Source organism: Taeniopygia guttata, chromosome 1A (genome assembly GCF_048771995.1).
Source record: "Taeniopygia guttata chromosome 1A, bTaeGut7.mat, whole genome shotgun sequence".
Lineage (NCBI taxonomy): Eukaryota > Metazoa > Chordata > Aves > Passeriformes > Estrildidae > Taeniopygia > Taeniopygia guttata.
In genome coordinates this window covers 6,831,874-6,858,851 of record NC_133025.1, presented here as the reverse complement: position 1 = coordinate 6,858,851, position 26,978 = coordinate 6,831,874, and the positions used below count along the sequence as shown (strand labels likewise).

General features: G+C 43.7%; 1 protein-coding gene and 1 non-coding gene across 17 annotated transcripts in view; both read left to right on the top strand.

Annotated features, from left to right (window-relative positions):
• FRMD4A (FERM domain containing 4A) overlaps positions 1–26,978 on the top strand; it is a 357,158-nt gene that overhangs the window by 272,001 nt on the left and 58,179 nt on the right. For all 16 annotated transcript variants that reach the window (XM_030290804.4, XM_072918958.1, XM_030290830.4 and 13 more), the window contains 4 exons: positions 7,832–7,916; positions 12,273–12,329; positions 14,792–14,814; positions 22,395–22,478. In XM_030290804.4, coding sequence (XP_030146664.1) covers positions 7,832–7,916; positions 12,273–12,329; positions 14,792–14,814; positions 22,395–22,478 — 249 coding nt within the window. The remainder of the gene's footprint in view (positions 1–7,831; positions 7,917–12,272; positions 12,330–14,791; positions 14,815–22,394; positions 22,479–26,978) is intronic.
• MIR1460 (microRNA mir-1460) lies at positions 1,206–1,302 on the top strand. The gene has a single exon (NR_105660.1). It is a non-coding gene; the product is annotated as a microRNA mir-1460 (primary transcript).

Below are 26,978 nucleotides of genomic sequence, written 5' to 3'. Positions count from 1 at the left end.
TGGACCTTAGAACTTGTCACTGAAATGCATGTCTGCCTCACTCATGAGCCAGAGACCCGTATGGAGTGCAGATTCAGAGCATCCTGCTCCCAACTTCCCCAGCTGACTAACGTGGGATCCCAGCACACCATGGCTGTGTATGCCACTCACATCCATTCAGCTTTGCTTCTCTCCAAGAAATCAGATTAGGGGTTGTGATGACAGCAGCCTGCCTTGGCAGGAAGAGCTGAATAGAATCACACTAAATTAACCTCAGCAATTTATTTCTCTTGCACATAATGGGCTGTGTTTCTCTATCCTCAGTTTTCTGCACCAGGAAAGGGTATGTGGTGGTCCAATACTTTGCTCCAGGCAAGGAATGAGGGAATTACTAGCTCTTGTCCCTCCCCTCTGAGGAGGGAGAAGGAATAGACAGCCCTTTTTCTGACCCATGGTGTGAAACTGGAGTTTACAGGGAGTGGAGGAAATGCACAAACATATTAACAAACACATTAAATTTGCAGCCAGGGAAGAGGAAGAGAAGTGGCAGAATTTGCTCTCACCCAAGCTTTATTACACCTGTTACCACCCAGGAGAAGTTGCTGGGACAAAATTACATATATACAAATCACTCTGCTCCTCTGCCCTTCCTTCATCCTGTGGAGAGCCCTCTGCACTGCAAGGAGGGCAGTGCCAGACCCCAGTTTGCCATGGAGCTTGGTCATCCCAGGGGAGCTCAGAGAACTGCCCTGAGATGTTTCAGCACCTTGGGGTGTTCTCTCCACAGTCTCATGGCTAGCTGTCTGTTCCCAGAGCTCCTTGCCGCTGTGCTGTCTCCCTCACCCACTGCCAGTACCAGTATGGAGGCAGAAACTCCCTGAGCTTGTGCTACAATAAGGAGAAACAAAGGGCCATCTCCTGCTCACATTATAGCTCTACATCTCCATGCACTGCTGTAGGATGCTGCAGAAACAATAGCAAAAAAACAGAATATAGAACCCACATAATCAAGCCAGTTCCACCAAGCTGCTTTCAGGGGCTCCTGTGAGCTGTTCTGTCTATGAAGCTCATGCCATAGCCCAGATCTCTTTGCATAGCATGTGTTTTGCTGGTTGGTGTGCACCAGCTGTGTGTATGCTAAGTGAGAAGATCCCTGCAAACCCCCTCCTCCCAGCCAGCCGCAGTGTATAAATACAGCCACTCAGACCTTGTTTGTGCTGGAAGACAAGGCTCCCCGCAGACAATTTATTGCAGCCTTCCCAGGGTGGCCCCCTGCTCTGTTCACCCGGGGGAAGGTGTAATAAATTGCCTGCGGGGAGGCTGTGCTCCTCAGAGGCTCTTTAGAGATATGAGAAACTTCTGTCCAGTCAGAAGATTTACTTGTGTGAAAACCGACCTTTGCTTGAGGAAGGGAACTAATGGGGCTCTGCTACTTAGCACACAGCTCTGAGCTAAGCCATCCATTACACACACATCTTAATAGCAGTCTGGCTCTGGAGCCCTATAACATCATTTCTGTTTTCTGCTTAACTAGGAATATATTTGTATAAGTGAGCTGTGTTGAGAGAAGGGGATAAGTTGTTTTTCCTTTCCATTCAGCTACCTGAGGGGGCAGGAAAAGCGACATTCTGAAAATTTGTTGTTTTGAGCCACATTTTGAATGTGTTGATGCTGGCAGCATTGTCTTGTCTAATTTTGGGAAGCATTTAGACTGCATGATAGGTACCATGCAGAAATGATGAATTCTGTCAGTGTAGGATTTGTAGCTAATTTGGATCAAGCTGCAATAGCTATGTCAGTGCCTACACACAGATTCTCTGACTGGGTCAAAGTCATGCAGACATTGTTTCTGTTTTCACTGCAATTTGTGTGTTCATACCTTACACCAGTGGGTGTGATGGGCTGTCATCAGTGCACAGAAAGGTGCAGGAAGGTCTGCTATGAGGAGTCCCGTCACTGTGGCATTGACCAAGGGCTGAGTCAGTAAATAAGTGACCCTCATGCCAGCTTCGACAGACAAATCATTCCTTCATGTGCTGTTGTCAATACATGGGACAGCTGGAGGGATTTCTATTCCTAAAATGGTCTGAAATCCTCAGATAGAAGATGCTCTCAAGATGCTGAGGGGTGGTGTTACACAAGACGATGCAACCAGCAAGTTACCTCTGATAGCCAAGATGTGACTCTTGGCAATGACCAAAGAGCAGGAAAGGGCTGTGCTGATGCTCAGGAGATTGAGGGGCAATTCCCCTGGTGACTGAGGGAAAAGAGGAGGAAGGCAGTGTGCTGCTGTGATCCAGTCACTGCCTTCACCTCACATATGGGACAGATAAGCACATCACTCCAAGCCAAGAGGAGCTGCAACAGTTTTTGTACAAAAACATATGTTTTTGTGCAAAGATGCACTTCTCCTGCAAGCCAAGCTTAGCTCCAGGGGACATTGCAGTGGTGGAGTGATTTACAGACTATGTTGAGCTGTGTTGCTGCTTTTATGGCTTGGGCAGGCTGCGTTCCCCATGTGGGTAGGGGGCAGAGAACTTACTATACTCAGGTCAGTGCCTTTGCTTGATGCTGTAACCAAATATGAGGGAGGAATGTAGCTGCACTACCACCTTGATTCCTTCCCTTCTCTATGTTCATACTGGAGCATTTCATATTTTGCAAAGACTCCCAGGATATACACCCTAGAAGAGATGAAGAGAGTTGGTCTCTACATATTCCAAAGCAGATCCCTAAATATTTTGTACATGGAGAAGATGAGGCATATGAATGAGCAAATATTCCCCAAAGCACAGGGTTCTCCAGGGATTCAATGGGCCAACATATTAGAAGCCCCAAGAAAAACTGATTGACAGTAGATAAAGATGCAGAAAACTTCATAATGTAGTGCAGCTGGTGAGAGAGAAGATAGGCCCAGGGTAAAAAATATCCACAGCTTTTTAATTTTTTAGCTGCAGTTCCCTGTATTTCTGGAGTCAAATTCACCTCCAGTGTCATGGTTTCCCCTGCAACAAAGTAAAAGGTGACACAGGTGTCTCCTGCTGCCTCCTGTCCCCTGCATACCAATCCCAAGTGCTGGATGTGGTGGGGCCTGAGCATGGCACAGGCAAAGGAGACATGACATGGGATCCAAAGCAAAATGAATGCAGAAGGGGAGGTAAACTGAGTTTTTTAGCTGATTTTAATTCCTGACTGATTACTTAACAGGCCAGCTATTTAGCATGAGCATTGTCTGCTTTTAAGTGTCAGCACATAAAAGTGTGTAGCCATAACTATTAGCAAACAGGGCTGGAGCATAAAAGGAGCTGTGCAGCCTGTGCTGTTCAGAATACTCATTTAGCATGAGACACTGGACATAATGACATCTGCATTTAAGTCCATTATACCGACACATACGATTTTTCTTTTCCTGGTTAGCAAATGGCCTCATATTTTCCAAATTATCCTCTGAGGTTCTGAATGATGTGGTGAGGGATAATGAGCCAGACCTCAGGATGGATGAGGCAGAAGAGGGGTGTTCTCCTTTACCCATTCCTTTGTAATAATGAAATAAGGGGTAGTCCATTGACAGGGTCACTGAGCTCTGCTGACAGCTCTGTCCTGCATCCCAACCAGATCAGAGTCAGCCAGCTGGGAAAGATGTGAATAGAAGTTTTTGGATTAGCTAGCTCCCATCAGACTCAAACTTCACAAGAATGAGGATGGTATCACCGCCTCAGGAAAGATAGACACCTGAAGTAGACAAGACATCCATTTCTTGTGGTCATGTTTTGAAATACCATTGTGTTGAAGATCACAGTGAAATCTTTTTACCATTTGGCAGGTTCTTCTTGGAAGTAAACACATGGGCTTGTGCTCACAAATGCTACGACAATTTTCTTCCCAGTCAGCAACTCAATTGCAGAGAACCTGGTCCCTGCTAGGTGATAGATGGCCAAGTTCAGGCTGACAGGATATGTCTAGGGCTAAGAGTTACAGACAATGCTAAGTATTTTGTATTTTGGTTTATTTTGGTGTATGGAGATCAGAAGTGCTGCTCATTTTTTCTCTCACTGTGCACACAAGCACCCCACCAGCTCAGGTGCTTGGCAGTCCTCTATTCCTCTATTCCCACTGCAAGGACAGAGCACTAGTGTTCAAACACCTTCCCAAGACTGCTAAATTTGCCCATCTGCAAACACACATGCACACCTGGCTTCACAGACAAGACCGGCAGCAGCAGTAAGGGATTCTCCATCTCCTGAAGAACACTTACCACACTGCTGAGTCCAGGACCCAGTCAGGCATTACTCTGAGCCATGAGTCAGAGGTGGGTGGGCCTGTGTGCAATGCAAGGGAGAAATTGTGGTAGTACCAGTTTCCCCTCACCCAAGGATCAGGAGTTTCCACAAGCACCACTGTGAGTCTGTGCTTGGCTGGTTATGATGGGAATTGCCATTCATCACAGTGTGAGGGGGCTTAAACTGTCTCAGAGAGAGTTGTCAGTTAACCAACGCTTAACAGAGAGCAATCTGATCAGTATGAGACATGTCCTCTCAGCTAAAAAGCCTTAAACGCTTCAGATGCAGCAGCTTCTGAAGTCTTCCAACACACCTTCTGCAGTGCTCATTATTATTTCCCTGCTGCTGAGAGGGAGCAGCCAAGATAGGCACTTTGTGTTCATTACCCAGCATAATATTCACTGGTCTATTTAATTAATGCTTTGAAAATGTACTTGATGAATTACAAGTTACTGGGGGTGTTGAAGGAGGAGGAATGCAGAAATAGATTAACATTGGCTGATCTTTTAAATTTTCTCAAAAATTACTCCTTTGGTTTTACATTCACCAAGTCTCATGGGGTGCTCCCCCTTCCTGCAGGCAGTTATTTTCTCACAGGCACAGTTGCTGGCTATCAAGGAACCTCTTGTAGGAGCTGCTGGAGGCAAAACTGTTTGCTGAGTGTGTATTGCAAGAGATGCAGGTAGTGGAGCAGAGGTCTTGGACACACTATACTGCTTGTTTCCCTGTCCAACCTATCCATTATATCCCAGGCACATCAGCTTCACATCACATGAAGGAATGCTGCTCTCTGGGGAGTCCTCAACAGAAATCTGGGAGCTGCCCCTCAAAACTGATGCTCTTGAAACACACCTTCAAAGGCTCCTAAGCTTAACAGGCAAAACAGACAGAGGGGGGCAGAGAAGGGGAGAAGGGAGGGGTGTTTTCTAAGCCCAGCTCAACAGCCCAAGCAGCTGAATGGTTTTCTGAAGGTCACAAAGGAAACCCGGGTCCGAGTTGGGAATTCAACCCAGATTTTTGTTTGCTTGGTTCATTGCCTTAGCAGCTGGATGCTCCTGCCTGCCTCCTTAGTCATTGACATTGGTCATTGTAAAGTGTGGGTTCCTTCACTGTGTTCATAAAAGATGGAATCAGGAGGAGATGTGACAGAAGCTAGTCATAAGTGCAAAAAAAAAAAAGTGTCTTTCCCTGCCCTTTTTGTTGTCACTACACCAACTGTGAATTCAGGGTAATCTACTCCAGTTCAGGTTTTCTAAGCTTGTCACACAGAAAATCCCACAAGAGTTCCCTCTGCAAATCCTTTTTCTTTTAAGTAGCACCAATTTCCTGGTGCACACGTTCTGCATTTGTCTGGGTGCATGTGTGAGAGCCAGTAGCTTCCCAGCTCACTCCCCATTCTGGAGATCACTTGAGAATTGGATTTTCTTTGTGAGATGAAGTATCATGTGCAGGCTCTGTGCTCCCAGAGACTTAATTTTGTACAGAAAACTATCTGTGTCCATGTGAAAAGCCTTGGGAAAGCTCCCTGCAGCCTTAAGAAATGCAATATTGCCCTCTAGTGATGATGAAAACGGCGCGTTTGAGCTTGGCTACCCTTCACTGGGATTCAAAATGGGAAAAAATGTTCTTGTTTTCTTCTGACCTTGGAATAAGAAAACCTACCATCATAACTCGGAGAGCACTGGTAGCAGTGATAAGAAGAGAAGGTTGTTCAAGAACCACAGAATGTGTAAAATTAGCATTATTTCCATGAATTCAGTAGATGGGAAGCCAGCTGCACTCGGAGAGCAGATCTAGTAAGGTTCCTTTTCTAATGTATCAATTTGTTCATTTTTAAAACCAAGTATTTTCTTTATTTGCAGAAAAAAAAAAAAAAAAAAAAGGCCACTTTAAGGACAGGAGGTAAAACAGTGAAAACCAGAGAAAAATAAGAAAAAGTTTAATCTTTGTGCTTCATCATCACTACATTCAAATGTTTTTGGTGTTTTGTGGGTTTGATTTGTTGCTGGTATTTTCTTGGGGTTTGTTTTATTTTATCCAGGTCTTATTTTTATTTCTCTTCCGAAGGGGGAGAAGGAAGGGTTATACAGACAGGAGCCCTTCAGTAGATGAACAAAATGTTTTTCTCACCCTAATAAGCAAGGAGTTGGTTCTGCCTGTTGGCAAATAAATGTTTTGAAGAGCCTTCAGCAGACACTTAGGAGCACTACAAAGCTGTGACCTTTGCCCCGACCAAGGTTGCATTTAAGGCCCTGGACTCTGCAAATAGCTGGATGTGGACAATCCCTTCAGCACTTGTGTGAAGCTTGAGGAATGTCTGCAGACCTGTCTGCTCCCAGACAGCGGGGTCAGCAAGTGGGGCTTCTCTGTAACTGGACCCTGCATGTCAGCCCAGATTTCTAAGGAATTTGGGTTTTCAAAAGTCCCTGGTGCAGACACCATTTCCCTGGCACCTTCCCTATTCTAATTGCCTCTGACAAGGCACGATAGCACTGGAATTTATGTAAGGAGCATTGCTGTCACTGCACTGTAATTTGAAGATCACTAACAAACAGCATCACAATCTATTTAATTTTCCTTACCTAAAACACTAAGTAAATGCAAAATTCACCTTAACACTCACTGAACATAGCCAGACTTTCTTTGTTACTACAGGAACACACAACATACCTGTATGGAGTGATCAGTCATTAACATTGACAGTATCCAGAGCATTTTTTCCAAAAAAAAAAAAATTATCTCAAGGCAGAATTAAGGGCAGGAGTCAATTCTCACAAACCACTCTCAAAGTTCATTGCCAAAGCATCAGACCTTCAGAGCAGGCAGGACATGGAGTACTAAATAAATCCACACATATCATGGGCTTTCAACATAATTGCAAATATTTGGGGCAATCAACCAATGCAAACAAGTGGCTTTTTCTGACACTGAGGGTTTGAGTTTTCTCATGAGTTCTGAGAAATCCCTTCAGCTCAAAAAAATTAGATTATGATCATTCCCTGTCATCCTTAACATTGTTATTCATGATACTGGTAAACTATGGAAGGTTAGTAACTACTGTCTTGCTGTGAGACCATAGATATAATATGTAAAGAACCCTTTATAAAATTTGCTTTATTCAGAGCTGAAGGGGACAGGGAAGGAAGCCAGAAGTGCATTTCTGTAGATTAATATTTTACAAGATGCAGGTTAACAGCACAGAATTGTTGTGATGGGTAAAGGAGTGATGAAGAAATGCTGATGGTGAAAATGTGATGGCAAACAAAGGTGAAGCTTACAAAAAAAAACAGAAGAAGGGTTTATTTTAAGTCAAAAACAAAACAAAGGATTATCTAGAACTTAAATCATCTACTTGCTGATCTAGTTCCTTTGGAGTGGCTGGGGTTGTGGTGACAACACATCCTGGAGCGTGCACAAACCCTCCTTCACCACCTCAGTCTGATATAAGAGAAGAAAGTTTGTTTTTAATACATTCATCATGACTCCATTGACCACATTGTTCATTTAATAAACGCATTTCCATGTTTTGCCGTAGTTCCCTCATGTCTCACCCCTCTTGCTTTCCCTTTCAGGTTCTACATTGAAAGCATCTCCTATCTGAAGGACAATGCCACCATCGAGCTGTTTTTCTTGAACGCCAAGTCCTGCATTTACAAGGTGAGGACTTGGGGAGCTCGGGGTGGTACCAGAGTGGGCTGAGACACCTGGATCTGCATCCCTTGCCCAAAATTGACACTGATCACACCTGGACTTCCAGATAAAACCTTCTTCTCCTTCTCCTCCTCCTCCTCCCCTCACATTCCCTCACCCCTGCACTTGGCAGCATCCTTGCTGTCAGAGAGTGGTTCTGAGGTAAAGCAGTCCTGGAAGCAGCTCTTGTGGCTGGCAGGAGGGAATCCGCACTGCTAAGATTATAAACTGGCTGGTGTTTAGAAGGAAATGCCTGGTTTTGTGTTAAAAACGCGCTCTGGGCCGAGTGCTGCCGTGAGGGTTTGCGGCCCGCAGAGGGCGGCAGCGCGGCGCGGGCGCCATCTTCGGGCGGGGGGCGGCGGTGTGTGAGGGAAGAGGGAAGGAGGGAATGGCCTCAGCTGGAGCGGAACCGCCCGGATCATCGGCATAAACCCCGAGAATCCCACCATGCTCCTGAGAGTGTTGTCCAAACACATCTTGAACTCTGTCAGGCTCAATACTGTGACCACTTCCCTGGGGACTGTTCCAATGCCCAGGTATCCTCTGGGTGAAGAAGCTTTTCCTGATATCCAACCGTGTGTCAGTTTCGTGTCATTCCTTCGGCACTTCACCAGATAAGAGTTCAGTGCCTGCCCCTCCGCTTCCCCTTGTGAGGATGTTCCAGATCACCATGAGGTCTCAGCCTCTTCTCCAGGCTGAACAAACCAAGTGACCTCAGATTTGTGGGACAGGAGGAGTTTATGGGTTTATATGTGAGTGGGGTAAAGGTGTCTGTGGATGCACTGTACATCACCTTGTAGAGGAACAAGCCATTCACTGAGAAATGTTTTTGTATGAGTAATTTCCCTCCCTGGTACACTCCTGAAAGATCAGGCTGCTGTCCCTGGCGCTGTCCCTCAGAGCAGCCCCTTGCCAGGTGCTGTGTGCCAGAGATAAGGCATCCTGGCACATCCTCAGCTTGGAGGGGTGCCCACAGCAGAGCCACGAAGCTGATCCCTCTCGTGCCACAAGCCAGCTGTACATGGCAAGGTCTGGAAAATCAACCAGCCCCAGCCCAAGACCACACTGGTGGAGGTGGAGATTGGCAGTGTGCAGACTCAGACAGGTGGGCTGGATGTTTGGGACCGGGAGATGTTTGTCAGCATCTGGGATTCCCTGGGAGGATCCCTCCTACCTCCCTCTGTGCTGGCAGAGGCCATTCCTGTGACTCACCTCCATCTGCCAGAGAGGAAGTGGTAGGAAAAGACAGATGTAGTCAGGGAGAGATTGTTTTGCCATCCCACAACCCTCAGCACATTTGTGACCTGCCAAACCAAGTAGATTAACCAAATCTGGAGCCTCACTTGACATTTATATGTCCTAAAATGCAGGGACTAGCTTTGTATTTTCTAAAATCTATAGCAGAAGCCAGAAAATTCCTTTTTTTCAGTGCCCAGGAACTAGGCAGGGCTGCTGAGCTGAGCTGAGCTGTGCAGTGCTTTGCTCTCCGGCAAGGCTGCAATTAGATGTGCTTAGTCAGCCCTCTCCAGCAGCAAGCTCAGTGAGCATCACGTTTTGGTTCCTGGGGAAAGTTCCTTTTTGAAGTACTGCCAGGAAAAGCTTACACTGTTGTTCTTTTTTTGGAGAAAGCTTAATAAGAAGAGGGGAACAAAATAAAGAAAACAAAGTGCCTACAGATCTAAGTGTGTCTATTTTAGTCTGACCTCTCCTGAAACCATTACTTTGCACATTCAAGCTGAACGTCTCTATCCAAAAATAGCCCTGCTGAAGTCCCAATCTTCCATGCAGATCCTTCCCCATCTGGCTTCCAGCCACAGTAAGCCATGCTGTTCTATTAAAATGGCACTGGATTTGAAAACTGGGTGCAAAGTGTCTTCTGAGGCTCAGGGCGAGCACCCAGCCTGGCAGATTCGTCTTCATGTCATGTTGTGGGGAACTTGGTGTCTAAGCACAGCCAGTGCTTGTCATTCCTGCAGCTAGCACATGATGTCGCATGCTGCCAAACCTTGAGAGCTTCCTTATTGTACCAAAAGTTTCCTTCTTGGACTTCCCATGGATACTTCCAGCCCTGGCTCCCCTGCAGCCCAGAAAGATCAATGTGTATGAAAGAGGGAAAGGTGCATGCACAGTATTAGGAATTAAAACTGTGCTAGTACCTCAGACCTTTCCTTGTTGATTCTCCAGACACACATCCTCAAACATCCCCTTGCTCAGGGTGGGGAAGAATAAAACTGGGGTCTAGTTTGGGGCTGCTAGTCACTGGGTTGCCACCTGGCCTTGTGTTGGGTGCTGTGCTCCTCTGGCTGTGCCCATTGCAACTCACCAGCCCTGTTGAGTAGTGAGATATTCATGAACCCACACACCCAAACTTTTGCACAGGACCAGAAGACACTTTTGCCAGAAAGGCCAAGCCACATTTGTACTAGCAAAGCAGACAGGGCTTGGCATCAGGCACTGTCCCTTGATCAGACAGACTGCTTAATGACTCGCACGTCTGGCGTGGGTTTTGGCCTGTGCCAACTGGCTCTGCCCCAGGCATTGCCTCGGCACTGATCAAGGGTGTGCACCTGTTCCAAACAGGCAGCACAGTGCTGGAAACCCCATCTGGGACTGGGGGAGAGAGGGTGAGCGTTTAGTCATGAGCTCTGCTGCACTCCACGTACCCTTGGGCCAGAGAATGGGCTCTGGCTCACCTCACCTGCCAGTACAGACTTGCCATAGCATTGACACAGGTTGCACGGGCTGTTTTATCTGTGCCGTGCCTGATGCTTGCAGACAGGAGGAAGACCAGGTGCTCTGGTTCTACTCTGCATTGCCCCTTGCTATGGGATGTGCCTGACAGCCCCAGCCCAGCCCTGCCTGCAGCTGAATCAACCTCTTGCACCAGCTGCTTCCCTTGGCATGGGCTCATCACTGGTGCAGGTGCCTGCGTGACTCAGGCAGTTCAGCTGAGAGGGGAAAGGCGTGTTTATCACCCGTAGCAGAGATGCTCTTCACTCCCCAAGGAGTTGTTATGAAAGAGGTGAACTTATTTTAAAAAGCTGGCACTAGTGAAAGCCAAGGACACCTGGATCTTATCCTGTGTTTTGTTCCCTTTGTTTTTGATTTTGCTAGAGACAAGTCAATGCAGCAATTGTGGCTTGTAAATGAGCTGTGGCCATGAGTTGGCTGGAGCATGGATCACAGCAGTGATCTATATTTAGATCACTCATTTCTTGCCAGATGAAGTAAAATATTAAAAACAGCAGCTTAAATAAATACAACAGAAAAACCACTAACAGAGGCAATCCTGTTGCTCATTCTTGTGAATGAGCTGAACAGTGACCCAGTTTACTGGGCCATGTCTATAGGAGACAATGTAGGAGTTCTAGTTGCAGAACAGAGACCTAAACATTATCTCAGTAAAAGGCCACTAGCTTCCCAAAGGCAGGGACCAGAGAGTCAGAAATAGCATGCTTGGCCTCCAGAGTAATGCTTGTGCCTCTCATCTCAAGCATCTTTGATCTTTGGACTGCATTCTGCACATTCAGCCAGAGCAGTGCCTGGACCCCTTGGTTCTGTAACTGCTGTGTCAGGCACAGCAGAGGAATCCTGAGAGGATCTGTTGGGACCCTCAGTGTTCTTAATGTGGCCATGGTGTCCAAGTAAAACCCTCCAAGATTGCTTTCATCAGTGGCAGGATCCTATAAAATGGAGCAAGGAAGATCTACCAAAAGACTTGCTGTCACAGCTCATTCTCAAACCACCCCAAATCTCAGCGCTCTTGGGGATGAAAAGGACAGAAACAGGGCTCAAATACCGCATGAGCAAATATGGTTCATTTTCCTGTAAGTTTTCCTTTTTGCAAGGGCTAGAGGAGTCCAGTGGGGGCTTTGGTACTACCTCAGTGTGTCAAAGACAAATTCTCATTCCTTTCTGTGACCCAAGGACAAAGCTGTGTTCCTTTTAACCATGGTCACATCTGAGGCCAAAGAAAACCTATATCCTAGACTGCTTTTCACTAAATCACACAAGAAAATAAAATGCACCCTGATCCTACCCCTTCCACCTGCCTTCTCCTCACTCCTCCCCCAGGAATCCCTTCATGCCACATCCAGTTATGCTTCATTAACCAGTGCATTACACTGAATATTTAGCTTTTTCCATATCTTAGTGGGCAGGTTCTCCCTCCCTTTTGTCTCCAGGAGCACAGGGAATACTTTGAAGCCTAGCCAAGGGAGAAAACTGGCACTGCACGCTTCACCATCCAGTAGTCAGGAGATGTATGTCCTTCTTACAGCAGCTCAACTCTCTTTTTCTTTTATGTTTTCTTCACCTTTCAAGGAACTCATTGAGGTTGACAGTGAAGTGGTGTTTGAACTGGCTGCATACATCTTGCAGGTAAGCACCCACCTTCTCTCACTTGGTGCTTCCTCATGCTGCATTAAATGTTCTGATTTACCAAATCCACAATGGCTGTGTGGAAGTGTAGTGCTTCCCACCAGTTGCAGAAAAAAAATGTCTTTTCACAGTTTTCATTGTTTCTGACAAAATGGGAACAGAAGGCTCTCAAACTAGACCTCCCAACTCAGGGAGCAGGTACTACTGGTCAATATTTTGCATACAGAAAACATATCTGTTTGCACCAGCACAGATATCCAAGACTCTGGGGTATGATGTACAACCAGAGAAAATCTAAGTGATGAATGCAAATTCCTAGGCAAAATCCATATGCAATGGGTTTTTTTTTACTTGCATTTGTTTTCCCAGTGGGGTTTGGTTCTCTGATGAGCTACATAAGCTTCTACATATGCAACTGTCTGTATTCTCCAATGTGGGCAGAATGGTTTAAAGACCTTTCTAAATATTGTCTTTCAAAGTTCCACTCATCAAGAAGAGGGAAAAGGGTCAGAGAGTAAATGACCAAGCAGTGTTTGGTAAATGTCTTGTTCCCAGAATGGAACCTTTTCAGGGTAACAAGGGTGGGTTTTGTGAAAGTTCCATTTTTAGAAGCACGACTGTGGGAGCACTTCAGATGTAATTGTCAGGTGATCCTTGTTTCCCCTCTCGTACAGTCTGTAGTTTTAATTCTTTTTCCCATCAGCCACAAAGCTGTGAGGAGCCATGTGAGCAGACAAACCAGCTCATCAGACTGCACTAATAAATAACAATACACTGCACTTCTAGAGCACTTGCCATGTTAAAGAAGCAATTAATGTGTAGGGATTTGAACCTTCATTAAAATCATTTTATGTAACAAGGATGGAGCGAGAGAGTCAGAATAGAGGACTCAATTAGCAGCACATTATTGAAATCACATATTGGCTGTTGGGGGAATGCACATCAGACAACGGGCTCATTGTGGGGAGCAGCAGTGGGGTTATGAATCTATTGTCTGCTCATCCTAGTGAATAACTTAGTGCTTAGTAACTGTACAACCAGACCCAGAGCTGTAACTAACCCTTGGTGCTGGGATTGTTTCTTGCCACAAACACAGGATGTTACGCTTATTCCTGTAGTAGTTTGATGTGTAACTTAATGAAAACAGTCAAAACAAGCCACACCCTTGCTGCCTGTAAGCAGAAACTACTACAACCCATGTTTGTGACAGGATCCAAGCAAAACAAAAGGAATCATACTGCATTTTGCTCTACTTCTTGCTGCAGCATTTAGGTCAAAGCACTGAATTCTGAAGAATATACCCTACAAAATTGTTTTTCACATTAAATATGCTCACATCTATGCAGGCAAGAGCATATTCTTTGGGCTTTGTTCTGTATTGAACTGTAATCATGACATGCTCAAAGACTCCTTCGTATGAACCAGAGAAGTGCTTGTCTGCCCTTCAGTTCACTCAGAGGGAAATGGAAAGATAGTAAAAGTCTGTCAGAAATCAAGTGATTTAGTCTGCAGCCCTATTTCAAATTTTTTTATAACCAGAACAAATTAAAGCATCACCAGAGCTCTGAACTTTACCCCAGCCTCAGGACCGAAACACCACTGGACGTGGGCTGGTAGGTTTTGTGGGTTGATGAATGGATGTAAAAGACAAAAGACCTGAACACAAAGCCCAGTCCTTTTGGCAGTGGAAACTCCCTCACTGCACAAATTACATTCTTGCACTGTGCTTTCTGTGTAGCTGGTGGCAAATGAGGTGCTTTAGTATGAATCATATGAAAGGCATATTGTCTGTGGTAAATGGAAAATGCAAAATGCGTGCTAAATCTTTTGCAGAGGGCACTCAGCAGATTCTGAGGATTCTCCAGGTGTGCAGTAAGACTAATCTAACTACTGTAGTGGAACATTATCCAACCTTTTAACATCAGGCTGTGTTAGTGATAAATAGAAGTATCTAGATGTACAAATAAGGGAGCTAAATACTCCCCCAAACACCCAGCAAGGAGTTCGAGAAACCTGTGTTTTGCATCCATTTGAAAGCTGACAGTGAGCAAGCTTTTTGAAAGTCTAGGTACTAGAAAATGGCCAGAATACTTGTAAAAAAGTCAGGGGAGTTGCAGTCTCAGAGGTTGCAAAGCCACTGAGACTTCAGAGATTCTCTAGTTATGTAACACCCAAAAATTCTTATTTACTGGCATTATTTCCTGTAGCATCTTAGGTATCCACAGCAGAATGAGGAATTATCTGGCCCTGTGTTAGATCTTTTGTTTGCTAATCTGCCCAACTCACTGTGTCATGGCACTTGACATTAGATATTGGTTCCAAAAACTGCATGAGGAATCAATTACAACAGGAAATTGCTGCTAAATGAATTTTGCAAATGGAAACTCTTGAATGGCCTTTTCTTTTTTTTTTTTCTTCTGTTTTTAATTATCTATTTTTGATTTCTCTACCTTGTTTTACAGGAGGCAAAGGGAGATTTTTCAAGGTAGGTGAACTTAAAAAGTTTTTGCCATTGTGTGATGTGAGAATAAATCTAGTAAAATTCCTCTGTCAGACATGCAACTCAGTCGTAGCTGTGTAGCAGCAGGATTGCCTCTGTTAGCAAAGCAACTGTGTGTGTATGGCTATCATAGACATCACGTTTCCTGACATAATTTCTTCACCAAACACAACCTTTGACCAGAGCATGCCTTGCAAACAGCATTGTTTGTGATTTTGTTGTTGACAAATCTCATTATGTGGTCGTGAAGTTCAGGAAATAGACTAGTCTTCGGAAGGAAATTGCTAAGGAAATGACTCTAAAATCACTGTTATATCACAGATCCTGCCAGAGGCAACATTAAAATTCCATCACTAATTGATATTTCAGTTTGAATTTGGACAGTTCTCAAAATCACTGATTCGATAATTGGTTTTGTTGAACTTCTGCTATCCCTTGAGCCAAATCTTCAGACTTACTGTAAGAAATTCAACGAGGTCACTGTACTTGGTGTTTCAGAAAACTGTTAATGAAATGCCCAAGAATTTTCCTGCAAGTTGACCGTGTCTGTGATTTACACGTTAGTAGCAGCCAAAGGTCAGATGGTTGTTTGGTGTCTCATGTGAGAAACATGGAAGTTCTTAGTGTAAAGCTCAGGAGAACTGATGATGCTAAAGTTTCTTATAGTCTGGAGGACCACAATATCCATTGAAGTTAGTTTCAGAGAAGAAAAGAAATGGGCAGTGGGATTGAATTGTCTTAATTTTGTCAGCATTGCGATACACTGAAACGTGACTGTAATGACAGGAGGCTGTGAAGAACAGGCAGGTTCCACTTTCTGGTGGATTGGAACTTCTAGCCAGCTAAAATGATGACAAATCAGTGAAAAGGAACTGCACTGTAGATATGTCCTGCGCATCATGGAATCTGGGGTGACATAAAGTAGCCCTTGCTAAAAGGAAGTTTAAGCTCTGCCTTGTCATTTCTCAAAACCTTAATGAACTTGCATAATCCTGGCATGCATCTGACCACAGAGACACAAATCCAGTCTTGCTTTATTTTTCAGTTCTGCCCAATTTGGAATAACTTGGCTATCAACACTGTTTTTTTAGGGGGTACTGGAGTGCATGTGGCTCTGACTTTTCAGTCTGGTTTTCAATGCACTGCCAAGCACTTACTCCAGAGGAGTTGTGCCAAGCAAAGTTTTGCCATTTCAACCTGTGATAAACCACTGGTTTTCCTTAGAAGAGAAGTATTTGTTTGCCAGAATGTCTTGGTTATGGTGAAAACACACTCGGAAAGTGTACATTCAGACTATGGAACTCAGAACGGAAAGGAATCAGATATCGCAGAGTAATAGGACTGAAAGCATTTTATCTTCAGGTACCCATTTCCAGACCAGAAATGGAAACAGCTGGTGGAAAGTTGCTAAAAGCTTCTAAAAGTTGTGTGATGTCCCTTGTAAAAGGAATGGTTGAGTTTATCACAGTGTGCTTGTGTGAGAAATGAGGAATCTTCTCTGAGGGCACAGAAGATTCCTCAAGCTAAGGTGTTAACTTCTCCCACCACATCAGTCTGTCATCACCAGGCCCATTAAATCACCTCTGAGTTCTTTCCCCTGTGGATCACAGTGGTTTGAAGTGGAAGGGGGATTCCTTACATCTAAGTCAGGCAGAGGAGGGGTGTCATAATAACAATTTGAGGGCACTGCCAGAGATCTTAATTTATAAATGGACTTTGAAGACAAATCTGCCAGTTTGGAGGCTGTTCTTGGAAGAAGGTAGAAAAATGCTACCCTGATCGTCTATGGTCTAGAAGACTTGGCATCTCCCAGGGATGTCTGTCCAGCAGTCCCATCTAATGTGCACTGACACAGGTTTGTGTGCTGGGTGAGATACAGGTGCTACTGAAGTCAACATGAGGTTGTTGTGATCAAGATTCTTGCCTGCTGAGATTTGTGGTTATCATATCAGCAGTGTAAAATCTGGCAGGCAAACCAAGCCTCAGGCCAGCCAGAGGAACTGCAAGTGAAGGCAAATGTTCTGACTTCTCTTAGGGATCAAGTTAGCTTCAATGTCTGAAATTAGTGGATGTTGAAATACTGTTTAAAGTAGAAGTGGCTACTCTTTGAAACAGAGAAGCTTTGCAGTTGTGATTGTCTTGCTGCTGGGATTTAAAGATATATATTGTGCATGGCAGCATATGTTGTGTGAAGGCTGAACTCTTGAACTCTTTGTTTTTGAAGAAATAATTTAATTCTAAAGGGTTGCATGCTTGGAACGCAGACTGCAGCTTTCCCACACCTGTCCTGTCTACTGCTACCATCAGATTTATAGCCTGTGAGAGTACGAGTTTCCCTCTGGCCCCGATCCAGAAAAGTGCATAAGTACTGGCTCATTGGTAGTGATGGGAGAATTGCTGTTCCCCATGGGAGCCTTCCTGTGAGTCACTGCCGATCACCTCAGGTGCTGGGAGAGTCAGAGCCAAACTGTCACAGCTCCAGCTGTGTGCTGGCACCTGCCCACGGTGGCTGGAGTGGGATTACCTCCAAACTCCACTGCAGCCACGTGGAGGATCTGCAGCTGGTTCAGCACTCCTGAATGCAGTTGCAAGTCTGTTCTTTGGGCCTCGTGGGAACTCAAAAAACAGAACCAACTTAGAAACTCTTAACAGTCAGCTTTCTACCTCTGTGAACTGATACATCCTCAGTGACAGCAGTTCCCACTGCTGCTTTTGAGGAAATCATCCCATACCTCAGAATAATCACTGTGCTCAGAATACTCCTTTTTCCTTTTCCAAAAAGCAGCTCATCACTTCAAACATGATCCTTTGGTAGGGCATTACCATGCATGAGTCTGTTATCACTGCTTCTCGTCATCTTGGGCATCACAGTGATTCCCAGGTTTTGCTAAGCCTGGGGAACACAGTCCAAGTGACCCTCACCTGTCTTGAAGTAAAATGCCACAACAGCCCTGACAGATGAGTTTAGCAGCTATAGTGAGCAATTCTTTTAAGTCCTTTTCAATTTCTAATGTGCTTTTTATTTCAAAAACAAGCTCATCAGAAACCCTGAGTTCCTGACCCTGTTTAAATCAACTAAACAGGTTGATAAGAGGTTAGATAATTAATAGGTTAGATTAATAAGTATTAACATTTGCTGTGAGTGGCCTCCATCTCTTTAGTTGATAAAGATTCAAGTAGAATGAGGTTTAAAATAAAAAGCTTTTCTTCTTAAGAAGTTCCTAGTCTTCTGCTCTAAAGAAGAGCATTTTCATGTTACTGAAAGAGAATGCCCAAATGCTTCAGCTGACAAGATTTAAATATGTTTACTTTTAGTTGGAACATACCATTGAATTTCGGACAATCAAGTTTCCTTGTTCAGCTGCTTTTCAGGTGAAACCGGACACTTAAGATTGTATCTGTGCTTTTCAGTATGAGCTGCAAACATTTTGACTTCAAAGGCACAGAACTGCATGTGTAAAGGTCCTAAACTAGCACCCTGCAGATGGATCTAAAGGTTTTTAGCTTAAACTAATCTTTTTTCTAGCTGGGAGCTGAGTCACGCTCGGTTGGCAGAGCATGGGCAGGACAAATTTCAGTTCCTTAGAGGGACAAATCCTACAGGTGTGACTCTCTTTAGGCCTACATAAAGGAATTACCAAGGCTGCCCTGGCTGATTTGTGGGGGAATACAGTGTATTGTTAAAATATTTGGGATTTTTTTCCCCCTAATTTAATCCTGCCAGATTGAGAGTACAGTCCCAAAATCTCTGGGAAACTCACACCAGCTTTGTTTTCAAATGTTCATAATCCAGTTCTTCAGCCTTAAACAGCTTGTATATCAAAGCAAGTAATGCCATATACTGATCATTTGTCCCTCAGTTTGGGGATGAGAAAGAAAAACCTCTGAGTAAAACAAAATCCTGAACCACTGCAGCTAGTTCCTCATTGCTAGATCTCTTCCAGTTAAACAGTATGAGACATTTCAAGTGAACTCCAAGCATCTCCCAGCAATATATGAAAGAATAACAAGGGAGAAAAGCTAACAGCCTGTTTCCTGCTAGACAGAATTTCACAATAATTTCAACATTTCGGCAGATGGTAATCTAACATAGTTTCAGGTTTACTTTTCTTTCTGTATAACCAAGTGATATTTAACCTATTAGAATGTATTAGAGGGTTAGAAAACCTGGGCTGCATTCTTGCAGCCTAATAGTAAAGATCCTAACCACTGTATTTTGAAAAGCACCATCTAATCTGAGAATCTCAGAGTATACATTTCCTCCTGCATGCTACAAAATGAATTACCATGCTGAGAAGAGCTGTTAACTTTTAACATGCAGTTTTGTTTTGTTCCTGATCATTGTTATGACACATGCTGCAAAATGTATTAATTTCCTGAGACAAATACACATGTAATCTTGCTCAAAATTATTTTAGACAGTATGGAAAAATTTGTTTATGAAGTTCTGGTAGGCCTTTTGCCCCCATGTGTAGATAAAGATACTAAGAGGTGGTGACTAATTAATTTGGGCAGGACTCATTAAATAGGCAGTGCCAGAACCAACCCAAGAAGAAGGAGTTCTGTTTTCTAGGTCCATTGTTAGTCAAACTTACTTTGGCTTAGTAACCAGCTTTCAGGCACCCATGCAGATGGCTTTTCCGGTTCAGTTTTCATGTTATTATTCAGTCCTTTAAATATTACCATTTCCACCATAGGAAAAAAAGAAATAAAGTGATCTAGGGGACACAGAGAAAGTGTCTTTGGAGCCTTTCCCCTGCATATTAATAAATCTGTGTCCTAAACACCCTTCTGTATATATCAGCCCTGGAGGGCTGATATATAAACATATAAGGTTAATAAACATGAGTAAGCCAATAAACTTCCGAATATAAAATAAATGCAGCACAAGTGACCGGATTAAACAAACACTTTCTAAATACAATAATAAAACAATCACACTGAGATATTTCACTAGAAAGAGCATGCATGAAAGGCAGTAAGTAAAAAAACACTGTGATCCCGCTGGAAACGTTTTAAAAATTGAGGGGTTCAGTGTTTTAAAAGGAGCCGAGAGGAAAGTGACCTCATGGCCACTAGTTCAAATGCAACCTGAGTCTCTTTTTTTGGTTGTTTTTTTTTTTTTCATTTTTTTGATTTGGCATCTTTTTGGGAGTCTAAATTAATTTGTCTTGAGATGAGTCTTGCCAGAAGGCTTAGTAAATGCATGGACCATAGAATGAAATACCTTTTTGTTCCTGGAAGTGATTACCTGACATACATTTGGTGCTTTCAGGCTGTGAGGCACTATCCTTATAATATTTTCTAGGTGCTGAGCAGAAATATTAATCCCACCCAACATCACTAAGAATGTCTTTTTCTCTAATTCTTAAAAGACATTATCACAGCACAGGCAAACTTTGTGCCTCACTGACAGAAAAAACAGAGCTGACTGATGTTAGCCCTTTCTTTTATAGGAGCCATTACTGACTGAGAGCTTTTCCCAGACTCTCAGGGATCATTAGTCACCACTAATCTTGGTCTATTTGATAGATTTCTGGGCTCAGAAAGTCCCTGTTTGGAACTCACTCTGTGCTTTCCCAGAAAAGTTTTGGAAATCTCTCAACTTCCTTCTCTGAGCAGCCAGCCTCAAAAAAATCATTTCAGGGCAGTTACTTCTGCTTGTACTCTGATTGTCCCAAGTTCTATTATTTTTTTTCCAGTTTCTTTCAAAATGTCAAAAACCTCAGTAAGAGCTGAGTATGCACATGCTGTGGAGGAGACAGCTCTTGGCAATAAACTGTAAAAAGCAGCAACTTGTTTTCTAGGCTGTCAGTCACAGAACAGAGCTTCCAGATCAGCAGATAACATGGTGCAGAGCAGCTTCATGTTCAGACTTGTGCAGATATTTACCTGCCATGGAAGAATAAATCTGAATAATTTTTGAGCATTTGCACTTAGAAGAGAAGAGCTCTCTGATAGCCAAATGGCCATGGGATTTGGGCAGGAGTGGGTGTTCAAACTCTGTTTGTCAAGAGCCTTTTGGCTTGGCATAGGAGGTGTTACAGAGTGGTTTTCTATGTGCTTGGCATGGCAGCAGTTGCCTCAATTCTTGTGTGCTATTCAGCACATCTTCACTCTGCAAAATTCAAGCCTAATTGAGGCTTGGCCATCTCTCACAGATTTGTCCTGACTAGAAGTTTGTTCCTGTTTTAAAACTACTTAATTGATTGTCAAGGAACTACCATAATAATAAATAACAAATGTCTTAAACATGCCCAAAATGACTGCTCCTGGATTTATGTCAGTGGTTTACCCTATGGCCCAACCCAGCAATTAACCTGCAGACTCCAATTAAGACAGACCCACCTAGGTCTCAGGCAGAGCCTGCTCCTGGGATGTGCAAATGGAGAAATGCTGTGGGAAGATTTTTACAACTGAAGCAGTACCACTTCTCTACAAATCAACATACAGACTGTCCCAGAGACGGGGATGAAACCCAGGGTGATCTGGGGTGTCCATGAGCTCCTCAAGTCTTTAGCAGATATCAGGATCTCTGGCCTACAGTCTGTCTGCCTGTCTACCAGCCCCTGGGAGAAGCCAGTGGGCTGAGGCATCTGTAGCTCTGGAGGAGGTATCTGTCTCTGCAGCTCCAGGACAGCCACACGTTTGGTAGGATTAAGGGAAGGGTATAAGAAGGCAGAAAAACTTGCTGTAACAAAGTAAGCCAATAAACAAGAATTCTTTGGCACTCCTCCATGTCCTGTCTGGCCCTCTTGGCTGTGTATTTCTACAATTTTAAAAATTAAGAGCAGCACTGCCTTCCTTCCCAAGCCTTTGAGGCTTTTTTTTTTTTTTTCTATGTGCACACAATTCCATGTGTGTTTAAAAGTGGGAAGGGAGGCATTTGGGGTTTGTAGGAGAAAATCCCACGGTTTCATCTGTGAGAATGTGCCTCCCATTTCATGAGCTCTCCTTGCTCTCTGCTGCATAGTGATGCTGCTCCAGCTGGCCATTGTGGCCACTGGAGGTTGCAGGGAGAAGAATGTTAGTGAGGTTGTTATGTAGGAAGTTTTTGTGTAGCAGGACCCAAATTCAAAGTGGAGTCTTATCTGTGAAGATCTTATACAAAGGACAGGTCACTGGGCAACCAGTTAAGAACAACCTGTGATGTGAAGAAAGCAAATTGTTTCTTTTTGCAGCAGTTTGTAAGGCATTAAATAAAGATGTATAATTGCAGCTGAAATCATCACTTTCTCTCCCCCTTGTTTTTTTTTCCCCTATATGAACATGTCCTTGGCACCCTGCTCAGTGACATGTGACATGGTGGCTTTTGTGTCCAGTCACTGGTAGGAAGTGCTTCAACATAACCATCTGGGAGAGCTTCTCTCCAATTTTGATAATAGAGGGAAAAGTTAACTGGGCTGCCATAAAACAAATAAAGAGAGGAGAAAAAGGAAACCCCAGTGCCTTTTGTTAAGAAGGAACAGATGTAGAGACATAGCAGCCTGCCAGCTAGGTCAAGTCATATCAAATATTGTGGTTGTTTTCTTGTAGCCTGATCCTCCTTTTGAACTCTCTTTCAGCAATGAAGTTGTAAGGAATGAATTAAAGAAGCTGCCAGCCCTTCCAACACCAGCGCTGAAGGAGCATCCTTCCCTCGCTTACTGGTAATGTATCACTCTCCACAGTGCCTTGTGCAGGACCTGGCTCTGGCAATGTGGGCTGAGAGTGGAACTGGGATGCAGAGATTCTTGCCCTCTGCCTCTGGGTCTGTCACTGACTCATTGCATGACTTAACACAAGTAGAGCTACCATCCTGGGCCTCAGTTTCCCCAAAATGCCAAATGCCTGGCCAAAAATCCACTGTAAGTGTGCAAATGTCCCGATGAAATCAAGAGGCCTAATGTGCCATTTACTTTCACAGCACTTTGCATTTGTGAAAGAGTTTTCCCAGTTGGAAATGTCAGTTTTGCACTGCCTCGTGTCGAATGATTCAGTTTCATCTCGCAAATCCTCTCTATATGGCACAGCTGAACTCATCTCCTTTTATATTAACTCAGTGTTGGGAGGTGGATGCTTGTTTGCTCTGTCTTTATTGCACTGAAAAACAAGCTCAAGGTGGGAGCAGGGTCACACTTAGATTTTACATGCCACACATGTAGATTCTTTGTGCCACCCTGCATATCCCTTTTATCTGTGCAAATAGGAAAGAATTTGGGGAAAGACTATTCATTAAAGGGGAGAAACTTTCACTCTATTTTCTGCTTGTTGCTCTTTCATGTTTGCCTTTAAAGCATTAGGCTGTAACCCTGGGGTTGGATTGAGCTTCTTTATCTGCTGCTCTTTTAGTTTCTGCATTTTAGTAATCTGATGATGTCAGGGGGAAACAAATCAGTCTGTAGGCTATGATGTCAGTCCTTCTCTTTGCCAAAAAGGTCATCCTCTTCTCCTAGCATGGCTACAAAGTGGAATTAACTGTACCTGATGTCAAGTCATAGGCAAGCTCATCGTGAGGTCTCCTAATCCCTTTCTGAGAAAAAAAAGGAGAGATTCAGAGTCCCCAGCTGAAATTAGGATCACTGACACAATAACTGTGGATCATCAAAATCTCCTGATATTTCTCTCTAAGAATCAAATCAAATCTCCATGAAAAACGGTAAATGTAGGCTGCCATCTCATTGAAAAAGAATGGTCTTCCTCTTAGGAGCATCTCTTTTTCCAAAAACTACTCCACACACTCAAAAGCAGTACATTTCCAGGTGGCCTGGCTGACTGACAGACTGGGAGCTCAAGCTGAAAGCCATCTCAAGAGGAGTGGTGGGAAGAAGTAGGCATTGACAGGGAAGGCAAAGCTGATCCCTCAGCAACAATGTGGCCTAGGGTTTTAATAAAGTGCCACATAGTGAGAAGAGCTGTGTGAAATCCTCGTGCTCAGAATATGAGTATTTGCATTTATACACAAGGTACGGCACTTGCAGCTGTACTTAATTTGGGGGGGGGTCTCATGTGACTGAGAACAGGTCACAGGTTGGGAGGATGGTGTTGCCAATGGAGTAATAAAATCAGAGGCTACAGTCCTGTGACTCCCTTGTGATTTCATGTCAGTAAGCAGGTCTAAGAGACCTCTTTAACATTAGTAGTTCATTATTTTTTAATGATGGCTTTTTTCTAAACACCCTCTGAAACACTTAATGCTCTCAGGAAGCGTCTGTTGATGAATCAGACAAAAAGCCTCAAAATTACAGATCAAACTTCAGTGATCTAAGGGAGCAGATTTTTAAAACTGTTTTCTCACTTCTTCACATTATGTGCAGATTATGTATCAGATGCAGATTTCACCCAAACCTTTTCTGTGAGCAGTCAGTTTTATTCTGCAGTTCTTCAGCATGAGCACAAGCAGTCACAAGTGAATATCCAACCCTGGAAAGAAACTTTTAAAACATTAAAATGGTATTGGCTCTAATTAGTTAAAAACAGACAAACAAAATAACTTTGTACTATATTTTTATCGGCTGAAATGGATTAAGACATAATAAAATGGATAATCAAATAAATACTGTGATACCTTCAGCAAGATGCTGTAAAAGATCTTAGTAAAATAATACAACATTTCCATCAGACACCATTAAATCATCAGCTGTGCACCTACCAAATGTAGCAACACCTGTGGGATGAGTCTTGGATTCTTAGATCAGCACAGTTTGCACCTCTAATTCCATCTTCATGGAGTCTCCTGGTTCCATACCCTTGGTGTAGGCCTTTCCCTTCACTGTAATCTCTTGCAACTTTCTCCAAATTCAGAATAATCAGTTGCACATCTTATTCTCAAGCATCTTTTGGCGCCTCTGATTACTGGTGAAGAATGAAGGGGCTTTTTGGTGGGTTTGTTTATGTTTCTATTTCTTTTAAGTGAAAGCTGAGCTCCTGGTCTCCTCCCACACAGTCCAGGAGTTGAGGTCCTGAATTTTGATTTCTTTTGGCCATGCATGGAAACACACAAAACGAATCACAGGGACTGGAGAGAACCTTTAGAAATGTGTTAACTCACAGTGCTCCTTTCCAGACACTTGTCATTGCATTTTATCTCATTTCAGATCCTCCCTAACAAGCTAGCCCAGTACTCAGCTGTCAGTAATAAGGCCAATATGAGGTGCAACAACACAAAATGCTAGATTGGGATTTTCAACAGACCAGGGGGAAAACAGACTTCTCCCAGGTTTCCACAGACTTTGAATGCGAGCTTGTTTTTAGCAACCCAAAGCATCAGTGTTGCCAGAAAACCCACCTCTGAAAAGGTCAGCTGAAAGTCACTATTTAGTGATTTTCTCTGGTTCAATACAGACTTGAGGCTCTGTCCAGCTCTTGATCCCTTGGCCTAAGAGGTGCTGGTGGCTTCAAAGGGACAGCATACGACTGAAATAAAGACATTATTTGTTCAATAATATAATCAAAATGAAAAAGTCGTGTTAGAAACAGAATAACACTAAGGAAAATCAAAGACTGGACAACTATTTAAAACAGCTCAGTGTGCTGAGAAGAGAGCGGGGAACAACTGACTTTGGAAATCTGGATCTGATGATGAGAAACTCAAGGCCCACATTTGCTTGCAAGTTGTCTGCTGTCCAGTTCTATAAGCTGCTGGGACAGGAGGGATTTCTTGTTACTTCTAAAGATCTTTATCAGAGTTGTCTGCTGCAGAATATCATCCATGTATTAATTTCTGCAGCTTTGGGGGGAATGTTTTATGAGCTGGCAAACAGACAGCAGTGCTTCGGCAGCCTCTGTGTCTCTGTCTCCGCATTAGTTAAGCATCCTCTGCCAGCCCTGCACTGTGAATGAGTTTCTGTGTCACCAACACAGCAACAAGGCAGAGCAGAGGGGAGAGGAGACGTCAGCTGGTGGTCCCAGCAGTGTCCCAGCACTCTCCCAGCTGTCAATAGCAGCATGGCAGCTGCCTGGAGATGAACAGCTGAAATGATAGGGGAGCAGGTTTATAGGCTCTCCTAATGCTCCTTTTGACCATGAATGATTTTGCTTGTTTTTCCTGGCATGTGTTGGGCTTAACCCTCCAACCCGGAGCTGGAGGCAGAATGCAACCTCTGTGCTGGATGATCCCTCTTGCACAGGGCAGTGGGAAGGAAGTTCAGAGAATTGTTAGAGGAGGGACTGTCACACAGATTGTTGTGATGGTTTGTTTTTCTAGTGTGGACATTGCTATCTGAGCTAGGTGCCCTCAGCTCCCTTTGCTGTCAGCAGAGAGAAGCAGCAGTAACCTCCTCCCAGGGAATCTGTCCAAAATCGATTGGATGACTTGTACTCTGGAATACATGTTTCTTTCCCCAGTGACAAGGCCAGTGCTGCAGGAAGATGAAAGGCCACAGATCCTTCACAGATCACTCTTAAATATGGGTTGATTGATATTTCAGGCTTTATATTTTTTGTCCAAAGGAAAGAAGAAAAACAGGTGATACTTGCCTGGCACTTAATGGCACATCTGTCGACCACAAAACATTTTGTGGCACATACTTGTGGCACATCTGTCAACCACAAAACATTTTACTAAGAAAAATCATCAGTACCGTACCAGAACAGTGGGGGTATAGCATTGCCTACATTTGCTTAGAAGAACGGAGTAAAGCCTGGACTATCCCATATTTCTAGCATGGGTTAAAAACACAACTCTTTGTCCTGCTGTTCAGGAAGGCTCCCTGACATATGATCTGTCCTTTTGAAGGAAATGGGCCTTGGCTTCCCTACCCAAGGAGTATGGTCTAGGAATATATCAATTGTTTTATAATAATAATTTGTAAGAAAGCAGAGCACATCCAGAATCACATTAAGTAATCAGCATGTCTAGGTACGTCTACCTTTTCCTTGAATGGCAGCAATATGCGAGCTTGATCTATGCAATGAACTGCACAGAGTGGAAAATAAAGCTAGGATATTTTCCACTGGAGAAACTCCATTATTTTCTGAGAAGTCACTCCTAGTTTGTTCCTGTCTGACAGAGGAATTGCATCCACATGTAATCATGGTTTTAAGATGTAATTTCAAAGGGCTGTAAGCCCTCTCTGTCTATCTTTTTTTATTAAGAATGATGTTTTTTGGAGATGTTCCAATACTGAACACTCATGTAATTCGGTTATTGCTCCAAAAGTAATCCTGTT